The sequence below is a fragment of the Corvus cornix genome, chromosome 14 (assembly GCF_000738735.6).
Source record: "Corvus cornix cornix isolate S_Up_H32 chromosome 14, ASM73873v5, whole genome shotgun sequence".
In the NCBI taxonomy this organism is placed as follows: domain Eukaryota; kingdom Metazoa; phylum Chordata; class Aves; order Passeriformes; family Corvidae; genus Corvus; species Corvus cornix.
In genome coordinates this window covers 7,033,028-7,044,502 of record NC_046344.1, presented here as the reverse complement: position 1 = coordinate 7,044,502, position 11,475 = coordinate 7,033,028, and the positions used below count along the sequence as shown (strand labels likewise).

Sequence of the window (11,475 nt, the reverse complement as noted above, 5' to 3'; positions counted from 1 at the left end):
AGAAGCTGTGTCTGCCTCTGGATCCCTGGAAGTGTCCAAGGCCAGGTTGGATGTGGCTTGGAGCAGCCTGGGATGGTGGGAGGTGTCCCTGCCCATGCCAGGGAGTGGAACAAGAGCTTTTAAGGTCCCTTCCATCCCAATCCATTCTGGGATTCTACTGAGTGTCCTTTATTAGCACAGCCTGACAGGAGCTGGAGCAAACCGAGCACCCTTGGAGCACACCCACCTCCAGGTCCTGAGGTCTCCTGGGACCTGAGGAAAAACCTGTGCAACCAGCAGCTTGTCTTTTGGCTCCCCTGGATCATTGCCTCTGCCAAGCATCCTCACCTCCCCGCAAACACTGTGCCACGTTTGCAGGCAGCAAAGCCAAAACAAACTGGGCTCTGCAACTGCCAGAGGGCATTTTCCAGGCTTTGACTACCTGCCCTCCTCTTCTGGCTCCTCTGCACAGCTGCACCTGGCAGAGACAAGCCTCAGAGAGCCCCACGGCCAAGGACAGCTCCAAACAACAATCCCAACATCCAGGCACTCTGTCTAACACACAGGCTGCGGCCACGGCTCCAAACTGCCCTGACAGGCAAAGTCATCCTGCCTGGAGCAGCTCTGTTCTGCTGCCAGGGTAGTTCAGTGCCACTGTCCCTTCCCCACAAAGTCTCTGTCCTTTCATCTGACTTTTGTGAATATGCCTTGCTGCATCCAGGGCTCTGCTTTGGCACAGGGGAGCAGCCACGGGACCAGGCTCTGACCCTCCACAGCTCTGGGTCAGAGCCTTTCCTACCTGCCTGCCTAAGCAGCCTTCCCCAGGAGACAGTGGAAGTCGTCTCAGGAGATCCTCTAGAAATCATCCTCTGTAGTTAAACCCCTGCCTTTGAAGCTGGGACCTGACTTTTTGCTTCCTGCTCCTCGGGGCCAAGAGCCCCGATGGCAGAGCCAGGCTGATGAAAGCTCCCAGCCTCCCAAGGATGCTCTGAGGCTGAAAGTGGGGAGACACAACACTGCTGGGGCTACAGGAAGGGCTGGTGATGAACCACCCTCACTCCAACCCGGAGCGGGGCACCAAGATCCACATCCCAACCCTGCAGCAGTGCCTTGTTCCGGCACCACCTTCTGCCAGGCACGTCCCTGGGCTCTGGGATCCTGTTTGGAGACCCCTCCAAAACACCCAGAGCAGAGCCGGGAATTCTGCTTTGCTGTCAAACCCTTGATCAGTCTCTGAGTGAGACGCAAACATGTGGAGCAGTGGTGTCCACAGGAATGTCACCAGGGCAGGGGACAGCCCCGCTCTGAGCACCAGCAGGATGGCACCTGCAGCAGCACCAGCTTTATGGCATCTGCCCTGGTGGAACAGCACACAGGGGAAGCGCAGTGCTGGAGGGACACAAGGGGAACACAGATTTTATTAAGGTGATTGCCACAGACCAGGATCCTGCTGGGCATCTTGGCCACCAGATTGCTCAGACTGAATATTTATTTCTGAGACCACCTGGCTGGGGAGGAGAGAGGGGAGGATCTGTGCTGCCCCAGCTCTTACCTTTCACTGCCAGCACGATGGCTCCCAGGACCATGATGAGTGTCTGCAGTGCATCCGTGTAGATGACAGCTGCCAGACCCCCTGCATGGGAGAAAGGCAGAGTGTTGGAAGCACTGCTGGATTCAGGCTTGGAGCAGTCAGAAAATCCCAGTAAAACTGCCAAGCTGGCAGGGACATGCCTGTCACCAGCCTCGTCCTGCTGACACTGTGGTAGGGGAGCTGCAGGGGCAAGGGGAAACAGCTCCTCGATGGGTCCCCAGCCTCACAGATGGGGTGGGAGGGAGCAGCCGAGAGCCACAGGGGCTGCAGCCTCACCAGGGGCTTGGAAGGAGAGCCAAGGGATGGCTGGAGGGGAGGGATGCAGCCACACACCTCCACACAATCAGGAGGACACCAGCCAGCCCCAGCTCTTCGGGTGCTCCAGTGGCAGATCACATCCAGGACATTGATCTCACCTTCATCCCACCTCTCCCTAAATCCCAGTCCCCCCTTAGTACACCCCTCAGCTCCCCTCCCAGCCCTACAGTTTTATTTTTCCAGCACCTGGTGCTTAGCAGGGTCCCCTTTGTCCATCCAGTGTTTCTCCTATTCCATCCCAAGCTCTCCCTGCAGAGCTGCTGCAAACCCCAGACCTGCTTACCCAGCCAGAAATCAATCACTCAGCACACCAGCAAAAGCATTAAAAAGGAGCAGAATTTTAAAAAATGGGTCAAAAATTGAACCAGTTTCAATCCCAGTCACCGAATCGCATCCCAGGAAGTCAGGGCTGCACCATCCCCAGCCATGCCTGGGATTTGGAATGATGCAATGATCGCACCTGGCTGCGCTCATACTGAGGTGCCTCACATCACAACAGGCCTTGTGGGCAGGAAAAACCCGAGATGGGGTTTGCTTGAAACCAAAGTCTTGCAAAATCCACCGTGTTACGGATATATTTTAAATTGTTTCCCGTTTGGATGGCTGGGATGAGATAACGAGGGAGGATTCTCTGCAGGGTGAGGAAATGTCCCAGCCAAAATAATAACCCAAAGGGCTGGCAGGGATATGCAGTCCCATGCTCTGAGAGTGGGGCTGGGAGCCAGGAACCCACAGTTTCCAACTCCAGCTCCAAACCCTCATCACCTCTGGATCACAGAACCACCATAAGGGCTGACCCTGCACAAAAGTAGCCGGTCCCACAACAGGGAAGCACAGCCAAGAAATATTCCTGAAAGCTTTGGGAAGGGAGGGCAGCAGGCTGCACTGAGGGCAGGGCAGGAGGGAGGGAAAGGAGCCAGGTCAAGGGCTCTCAGGTTGTAAATCCCACAAAAAGAATCCTGTAATAGGAGAAGCCCTGATTATTGCTGGTACAAATAGGTACCCACACAGGAAAGTGCTTAGGCAGTGGTGGGGGAGGAGTTATTACAAATGAAAAGGTGCAATGACAAAAGAGAGGTCATGGGTTGAGTCAACACCTGCTCCAGAAAACTACTCAGATACTGCCTGGATGGGCAGGGACACGAACCCCACTGGTATAAACCCCTAATCCTTCCAGGAGCAAAAATAATAAAAATTTAAAATGATAAAAATAAAAGCAGAAGGGTGAGCGGTGTGTTTCAGTGAAAGAAGAAAAATGGAGGCCAGCAGATGCTGAGCAACCCACCTGCAATAGTGTAGAGCCCCGTGACCACCAGCATCAGGACAGTGGACAGGTAAAGGTCCCAGCCCAGGCAGACTTGCACGAAGAGAGCCCCCGAGTACAGGTCTGTCTGGGTGTGGAAAAGGAAACGTGAGAGCTGGGACAGATGACACCCACCACCCAAGGGCTGCTGCAAGAGTGACACAGCAGGGAAACAGCCAGCTCTGTGGGTACAGTGAGGACATGGAAATCTGGAATGGTTTGGGTTGGAAGGGACCTTCAGGACCATCACATTCCTACCCCTTGCCATGGGCAGGGACACCTCCCACTATCCCAGGCTGCTCCAAGCCCTGTCCAGCCTGGCCTTGGACACTTGCAGGGATCCAGGGGCAGCCACAGCTTCTCTGGGCAACCTGTGCCAGGGCCCCACCACCCTCACAGGGAAGGATTTTTTCCTTATATCCAACATAAATCTCTCCTCTTTGACTTCAAACCATCCCCCCTTGCCCTATCCCTATCTGCTTGTATAAAAAGTCGCTCTCCCTCTTTTTTATAAGCTTTTTAAGTACTGGAAAGTCACATTCAGGTCTCCATGGAGCCTTTACTGACACCCTATGGCACACACCAGGAGGACACTCCTGAAGCCTGGGGTCCCAGGGGGTGGCTGTGTCACAGACCACCTTCCCCCAGCCCGCAGGGAGCAGAGCAAGCAGCTCCAGCTGTCACTGTACCCACGTTCAAGGGGGTGTCACAGCCTTCTGGAAATGAGATATAAAGCAGAGACTCTGAGCTGGAACACCTCCTTCAGCAAAAGCCGTGACACCCTGGGAGGACAGGACCAGGCACAGTGACAGTGGCAGTGCCACCACCACGTACGTCTCCACCCATAGCTGAGCTCAGCCATCCCCAGCACTCAGCTGGGGCATCTTCACAAAAACCTTGTTTGGAGAAGGGAATGAGGCCAGAAGGGGCAGGAAGAGGCAAGAAGAGCCGACTCCACACCCTGGCCCCGAGCTGTGACGGGTTCCCACAGCCGAGACAGCGGCTCTGATTTGACATCTCCTCACACACCTCCCAGCAACCCTCCCCCAGCAGCAGGGCTGTCTTGCCCCATCATGTGGGAGCAGTTGCTTGGGATTAGGAAGGTGCTGGGCAGGCGTTATTTCCCATGTCAGCCCTCCTCGGCCCAGCTCTGCCCTCCCTCCTGCTCTGCTCGGGCACATTCCCACACGGAGCTGAGGACCAGCACTGAGTAATGGAGAGGGGCCACACAGGATCATGCAATGTCAAATCTGAGGTGTGAGCTGCCCAGGAGGGCTCCACCAGCCCAAAACCCAGGAGGGGAGCACACATCCAGCTTCAGCACAACACAAAAGCCGTTCCCCAGCACCTGAGCCTGCGTTAAACACCATCTCAGTTAAATCAAACCAAACCAGCCAGAAGAGCACTTACACCATGATCTTGAGGATCCTAATTCAGGGCCTCTTCCACGGCATCTGGACCAGGCTTTACACCACAGTTATGCCTGGCATTCCCAAGGGAGGTACTACATGTCCTCAGCTGCACTTGGGATAGGCCGTGGGTCTGGGAGAGTCCTTGTCAACACCAAGGAGGAATTCAGCCCTGGAATGACCTCTTGAAGAGGAACCAACTCATGGACAACCATGCCATGACCTCTACCAGTGGCTCCTCAAATATTTTCCCACTACAAATGCAATCCATCCCCTGAGCAGCGCTACAAGAGGACAACTGAACCCCTCGCACAGCACAAGTTTCAGTGACAAGGCAGAAAAGCCCCAAACAAGGGCCCTCAGCCACCTCCTCCCAACAAGACCTGAAGTGGGAACCCAAAATATTCTAAGCCTTCCTAGCACAGTGCCAGCCAAGCATCCTTGGTGTCTTCCAGAGCTCCTCGTGTCCCTCAGAGGGATCCATCACTTGTCATGTCAGCACCACCCAGGAAGTTTTCTCCCTCACCCCGATTTTTTTCCCCCTCCTCCAGCAACCCTTCCCCACAGCCCAGCTGGAAGATTCAGCCCTGGACAAGATATTTCATCATTGCTTCTCCTGGCTTTCTCAATGCTTAATCATTTTTGCAGTCGTCTGCAAATGAGTCGAAGCCTTTGCTATGAGGAAGCAGAGGTATCTCCACCTCCCTTCCTGGTAATTCTGCAAGGGTGGGAAAAAATAAAAGCACATGTGACCGAGGCATTAATAAGACATCCCAAAAACAAAAACAAGCTAATTAAAACCAGGCATGACCTATTCATAAAATAAGTCCTTTCAACCTTAAGAGGAGAGGAGAAGACTTTGAAGTCAGGCTTCATAATCCAGAGAGATCCCTGCCTCCACCAGTGAGCTCACTTGGAAACTTGTTCTTACCCAACTGTCGCTAAAGCCTTCCCAATAAAAGCTGGCTTTGGAGACAGCTTGGGATTAGCAATTGGTGAAGCCAGAACCTCGGTAGAACAAGTTGCCCAGGGTACTGAGGAGTCTCCAGGGGCTCTTTGCCAAGGCTAGGACGCCTGTGCAACTCCTCACATGTTCCTAGCTGGGTGGGACACCAGCTCCCAGCAGGATTTTGGGCTGCCCTGCTGCACCCTGCCATGAAATGTGGAAGGTTGGGGTCCACCAAAAGGAGATTTCCAGGAGAGGAGGGTCTGTCATCCCCATTGCCAAAACGAAGAGCTGAGGGAGCAGCACTGATGCAGTGTCACAGCTTGGGAGAACGTAGAGCAAAATCCGTCTGTAAACACAGCATCTGCAGGGAGAGGAGGCAGGAAAAGCCCAGATAATCCTGGGCTTTGAGGCGGCCCCCAGCAAGGACCAAAGAAACCCCTCGGGTCACAGCCCTGCCTAATTGCTCTGAGTTTCACGCTTCCCTCCCACACTCCCCATTGCGGCCACCACAGGGATGGGGACATCGGGCCAGTTTGGCAACGCCCCTCGTGTCTGCAGACACTCATCCCAACCCACTGCTGGAAACAGCCATTGTCTGTAGGATTTACTGTTGAATGGAGCCAGATGCCAAGATAATCCCCTTATTAGCCTGATTCCTCTTCTGTTGCATCCTGCCTGACTCAGAGATCAGAGAAAGCTCAGCAGACCAAAGAAATGACAGCACTGGCTGAGGAAAGCCTCAGGAAGAGGAGTTTGGGAGTGTCCATGGAGCTCCAAACACAAGGCTGTGTGGAGAAGGGCCCGGAGAGCCGCTGAGGTTCCCATGGGAGCAGGCGCTGCGCAGGGGTCACCGCAGGTTCATCTGGTGTTAGGCAAGAGGTGACACCACAACCACCTCCCAAGCTAAGAAGGAGCTTGTAGGACATCCATCCCTTCTGGGCAAAGCCATGGAGAGGCTGGAAACCAAAGGGACCACAGCTTAGTAGGACATCATTTGGTGAGACAAGAGGGGACATGGGTTAATGCCTGGGAAGAGACTGAAAGACAACCTCAAACTAACAGTGATCTCGTTCTTCAAATTCAGACCAGCAAGAACAAATTATCCCAGCAGAAATCCTGTCCTTTTTAATGCCAGGAGGGACCTGTGTGAACCCCACAGATCACAGAACCAGGGACCACAGACTCACACGTGCTCCAGCATGTCTCCTGAGCTCCTCCTGGATCTTTGCTGGGAGCAGGAAGGAGATGTGACACATATGGGGAGTGAGTTACAAGAGTTTACTGGATATCAGGACAATAAGAGAATGATCCAAGCGTCACTGTCCAAACTTGCAAACTGAATGGGTGCTTCAAAAGCTACCAAGATGCTTTCAGGAATAATGCTGCAGGATTTCCAACACCATATACGACTAGGATATAAAGAATATTAGTTATGTGGAAGAATGCCTTCCAGCAGGACAGAGCATGGTTTTGTGGGGGGAAATACAGGGCAGAGTTGCAGCGACAGAGTCACCAGTGCCACATCTGCCACTCTGGAAGCCCTGAGCCAGCAGGGTTGTGGAGAGGGCTGCAATGTCTCTGCAACCTGCCTGTTAAGCCCAAATCTGCCCAGGGTCAGAGAGCAGCTCAGGAGGGAGAGACAGGGCTCTCCTGAAGCCAGGGATTCCCATCAGCAGCGCTGAGCTCTGTCCAAGGCGGATGCAGCCTCTCCCTTTGCATGAAGCGCGGCCGGATGTGCACAGAGAGCCCGGGTTGGGCTGCTCCATCCTCCACATCCCTCGGAGGGACAGCCAGAGCTCCCCCCACAGCTCAGCCCAGGGTCTGGGGCTGCAGAACCGCCGTGCAGGGAGCGATGGTGCCTTCACAGATGCTGGAGCTGGTGAAGGCAGAGACAGACGCTGAGCGCCTCGATGTGGGCGCCAGCAGCGCCCCTCCTGCCTCAGACAGCCTCTGCTCGCGCAAAAGCTCTTTTCTTGCAGCCAGCCATCTGCAAAAGCACATTTCTTTTAGCCGCGGCAGAGCCCGGGTCAGATCCACCTGTTCCATCAGAGCAGGATTGCTCCCTCCGGCAGGTTTCTCTCCAGCTTTTCTGAGCTGTTTGCTCTTGATCTCTGTCTCGCTGTCTCCAGCCCCCCAGGGCTGTCTGTGCCAGGCTCTCTCCTGCTTGCCCTAGACCTGGTATCACAGGCTCCTGAGCTGTTTTACCTTGGATAAACTCTTCCCATGGTTACCAGCGTGAGCGGAGGCTGCACACGGGGAGTTGTGAATGAGGTTAAAATGAGGGGGAAACATCCCTGTGGAAAAGTGCCTGGAAATCAGGCACATTCTGTACAGGCTTGAAGAGCTTCTAGCTGCAGCAAGGCTTCCTTTCCTCAGAAAACCCATGAGCCCTGAAGGAATGAATATATTCCCAGCTCAGTCCCTGGCTCTGCCAGGTCCTTTGGGAATGCCAGAAAGCATCGCTGCCAGAGCATGGACACAAACCCAGGCAACGCAGCCCAACCTCTGAGCACGTTTCACTCACAACCTCTGCTACAAGGCAAGTTTGGGAATCCTGACACACAGCCACACATCCATCGGGGCGCCCTGGAAAGGACCATCGCTTCTGGATCTACCTATGAATTCTTGGGATGTCACACACAGCACCTGCCCACAAACTCCCACTTTTTGTCCCACTCCTTCCTGGAGCATCCTGCAGTAACTGTTCTCCCCCAGTTTGGCTACACAAGGTTTGAACCCAAAAATAACCTTCTGAGAACTGGAAATAAGTCCTGGATTGGTCACAGAGTTGAAAGGGGGACTACTCACCGAGATTTTGGTGAAGATGGAAAGCAGGAGTGACAGGCTGGAGAGGTACATCTGGATCCTCTCCCCTCCAAACCTCCGCTGGAGATACTCAGGCATTGTGACAATCTGCCAGGGAGGGAGAACCATCACTGCCCTGCCCAGGCCCCATCCTCCTGGGATGGTCCTGGGAGGGCAAGGGGACAGTGTTATTCCCAGAGCAGGACTCGGGCGTCCCATGGGATTCCTGGAAGTGGGGGACCTGTCCAAGGCCACGCTCCCCACAGCAGGATCAGGGCAGCTGTACATACCCCAGATGAGATGTAGACAGGCACAAACACCCAGGCCAGTGCCAGAAGAGCATAAGTCGCCTGTTGGGAAGGGGAAACATGGAACAAACAGAAAAAACTGGGAAAAAATGGATCCTACTGCAGCTCAACACTGACTGCAGCGCTAGAGCTGCCCCTGCTCCTGACCCAGCTCTGGCTTACCCTCAAGGGCACATTTACACTTCCAAATGGCTTCAGATGACAGGCACAGGGTCATGGTGGAGACCCCCCCACCACCCCTGCCAGCAGGAACCCGCTTCCCTCAGCCCTTCAGCTCCTGACTGGACATTTCCCACCAACTCCTTGAGCACCACACAAGCTAAATGCTTTTTTTTTTTTCTGCAGGACCCAAGGACTTTGGATACAACGTGTGGGGAAGCAGGGAATGGGTGACCTATTCAGTCACGTCCCTGTTGGGACCTGCAGGGACTGGATTAAGAACTCGGCTCCAAATTGTCCTTTTCCCTGAGCACGTGGAGCTGAGCTGACTCCAGCCTCACAGTACATGCTTTAGAGACTGGAGCAGCTGAGTTAGCAGGGTTGTGTTAATTACCCCCTGCACGGCTCCTCCCAAACCTTTCGAGACTGTGAAATGGCCCATCTGCTGCGACAGAACTCACTGTCTTAATCACACCGCACATTTCTTACATTCCACTCGAAGCCGGCGACAGCGATTCCCCCGGCAGCGCCGGTCCCGGCCAGGCCGAGGAAGAGCCCGGAGCCTTCGCTGCTGGCGAAGAGCGAGGCGCCGATCTGTGGGGAGCAGAGGAGGTGCTGCAGGTGCTCGCAGGTGCCGTGGCCCAAGGCCGGCTCCCCGCGGCTTGGCACGGCAGCCGTGCCAGCTGGACCAGCTTTGGTGCTTCCCCAGGGGATAATGCAGGAAAAGGAGGTGGAAAAAATAATGTCTGAACTGGAGCAACAGGGCTCCAGTTGCTTCTAAAAGTAAAGTGTGGCCAAAGAGCCCCCACGTGGGATGAGGGATGTGTGTGTATTTAGCAAGAAAATCCCTTAACACATAAACTTCAGGTAGCTGAACGTGATGCTCCCACAACCCAGCTCATCTGGACATCCCTGGTGGGTTTGGGATTGACTTTCTTGTCTCCAGGAGGATGAGGAGCCACACATCGCTGTGTTTGCCACAGTGGCCTCACACCCTGCTGGAGGTGGCCCTGTGCAAGGAGCCAGTGCCAGACACAGGACCTACAGCCAGCTTGTCAAGATCATACAGAAATAAGAGGGGAAAAAAGAAACTTGGGACATGCAGTTTGTTGGAGTCAGCAGGAGCATGCAGGAATGGTGGAGATGGAAGTTTGGCTCCACGGATCCCTCCCCTTGTTCAGAGCAGCCTGTGAGAAGACCCAACAAACTCTGTGCAATGAGAAGGAAAACGCAGCTCCGAGGATGTAAATTCTGGCAGAAGCAGGTGGACAGGATGGGGGAAAGCATGGGCAAGCAGTGGAGAAAGCAGGGAGGGAATTCAGCGTGGCAGTGGTGGGGATGTCCCTGTGCCAAGGGTGTCACAAGAGGGACAGAGGTCTGTCTGTACTTACTGGCCACCAGGCCATGTCTCTCCCAGCAAGGAAATAGCCACTGACAGTGTTCCTGTTCACCCTGCAGGAAGACTGGGAGGAGGAAAGATCAGCACAGGGCACTCTTTCCCTAAAAACCCAGACAAGTCACCAGGACCCAAGTCTCCCAGACAAGAAGCCAAGAGACAGGAGACTCGATAATTAATGGGAGCTCTGCAACTTGAGCTTAATTACATGAAAAGGTGGCTGCACCCCAGGTACCTGGAGCCATGAATAGCAAAGGAAGCACCTGGAGAGGGGGAAGCAGGGAGGATGTACCTGTCCTCGTGCCATCCCCAGCAGACAGGTTGGCTAATAGGGACCCAGCTTTGGCCAGGATTTTTCTGCAAGGCAGAATAAATGCGACTGGAGAGTCTTTATCTGCAACTGCTGTAGCTGATGGTTGTTTCTGCTATCAGGGCTGTTATCAGGGCATTTGGCTCAACACCTTGTAATAGACAAGGGGCAGAGCTGCTCACACCCCGCAGACAGAGGCTGGCGGAGAAATGGTTAATTGGTTAATTCCATGGTTAATTCCACCTTGCTCCCAGGCTGTAGGAGCCTTTCCATAGGGGGTGAAAGGGGCAGAGGATTTACACAAAACAGAGCAAGTCACAGAATCCCAGAATGGTTTGGGTTGGAAGGGACCTTAAAGCTCATCTTGTTCCAAACCCCTTCCACTATTCCAGGTTGCTCCAAGCCCCATCCAACCTGGCCTTGGACATTTCCAGGGATTCAGGGGCAACCACAGCTTCTCTGGGCAACCTGTGCCAGGGCCCCTCCACCCTCACAGGAAAGGATTTCTTCCCAACATCCCATCTAACCCTGCCCTCGGGTGGTGAGAAGCCATTTCCCCCTGTCCTGTCACTCCAATGTTCCTTTCCAGCTCTCTTGGAGTCCCTTTAGGCACTGGAAGGGGCTTTAAGGTATCCCCAGACCTCTCTCTTCAATAGGTGAACACCCCTAGCTCTCCCAGCCTGTCTCCACACAGCACAACACAAAATACACAAGTGAAAACGACAAGAAAACAATAAAAGCATTCAAGAAATTCCACACAGAAAAGCCAGCCCTGAAAACTATTCAAACAAGAAAGCAGAAAGGAACAAAAGACTCTTACCCATATTCCCACGCCAACGTTTAAGGAAAAATAAACCACTACAACAACGAGGTCAGCAATGCTGAACTGCTGTGAGGGGGTAACAGACCCAGCAGTGGAATTGAGCTCCATCATTCCTCTGCCTCCTT

At 54.0% G+C, this 11,475-nt stretch overlaps 1 protein-coding gene across 3 annotated transcripts in view; it reads right to left on the bottom strand.

Annotated features, from left to right (window-relative positions):
* The window catches only part of SLC5A10 (solute carrier family 5 member 10), a 38,508-nt gene extending 27,050 nt beyond the window's left edge, over positions 1-11,458 (bottom strand). For 2 of the 3 annotated variants that reach the window (XM_039560238.1, XM_039560240.1), the window contains exons 1-7: positions 11,348-11,458; positions 10,213-10,284; positions 9,311-9,415; positions 8,645-8,704; positions 8,358-8,462; positions 3,174-3,279; positions 1,532-1,612 (exon numbers count right to left, since the gene is read on the bottom strand). In XM_039560238.1, coding sequence (XP_039416172.1) covers positions 1,532-1,612; positions 3,174-3,279; positions 8,358-8,462; positions 8,645-8,704; positions 9,311-9,415; positions 10,213-10,284; positions 11,348-11,458 — 640 coding nt within the window. The remainder of the gene's footprint in view (positions 1-1,531; positions 1,613-3,173; positions 3,280-8,357; positions 8,463-8,644; positions 8,705-9,310; positions 9,416-10,212; positions 10,285-11,347) is intronic. The other variant, XM_039560239.1, reaches the window with a different exon arrangement.
* Between the last annotated feature and the right edge of the window lie 17 nt (positions 11,459-11,475).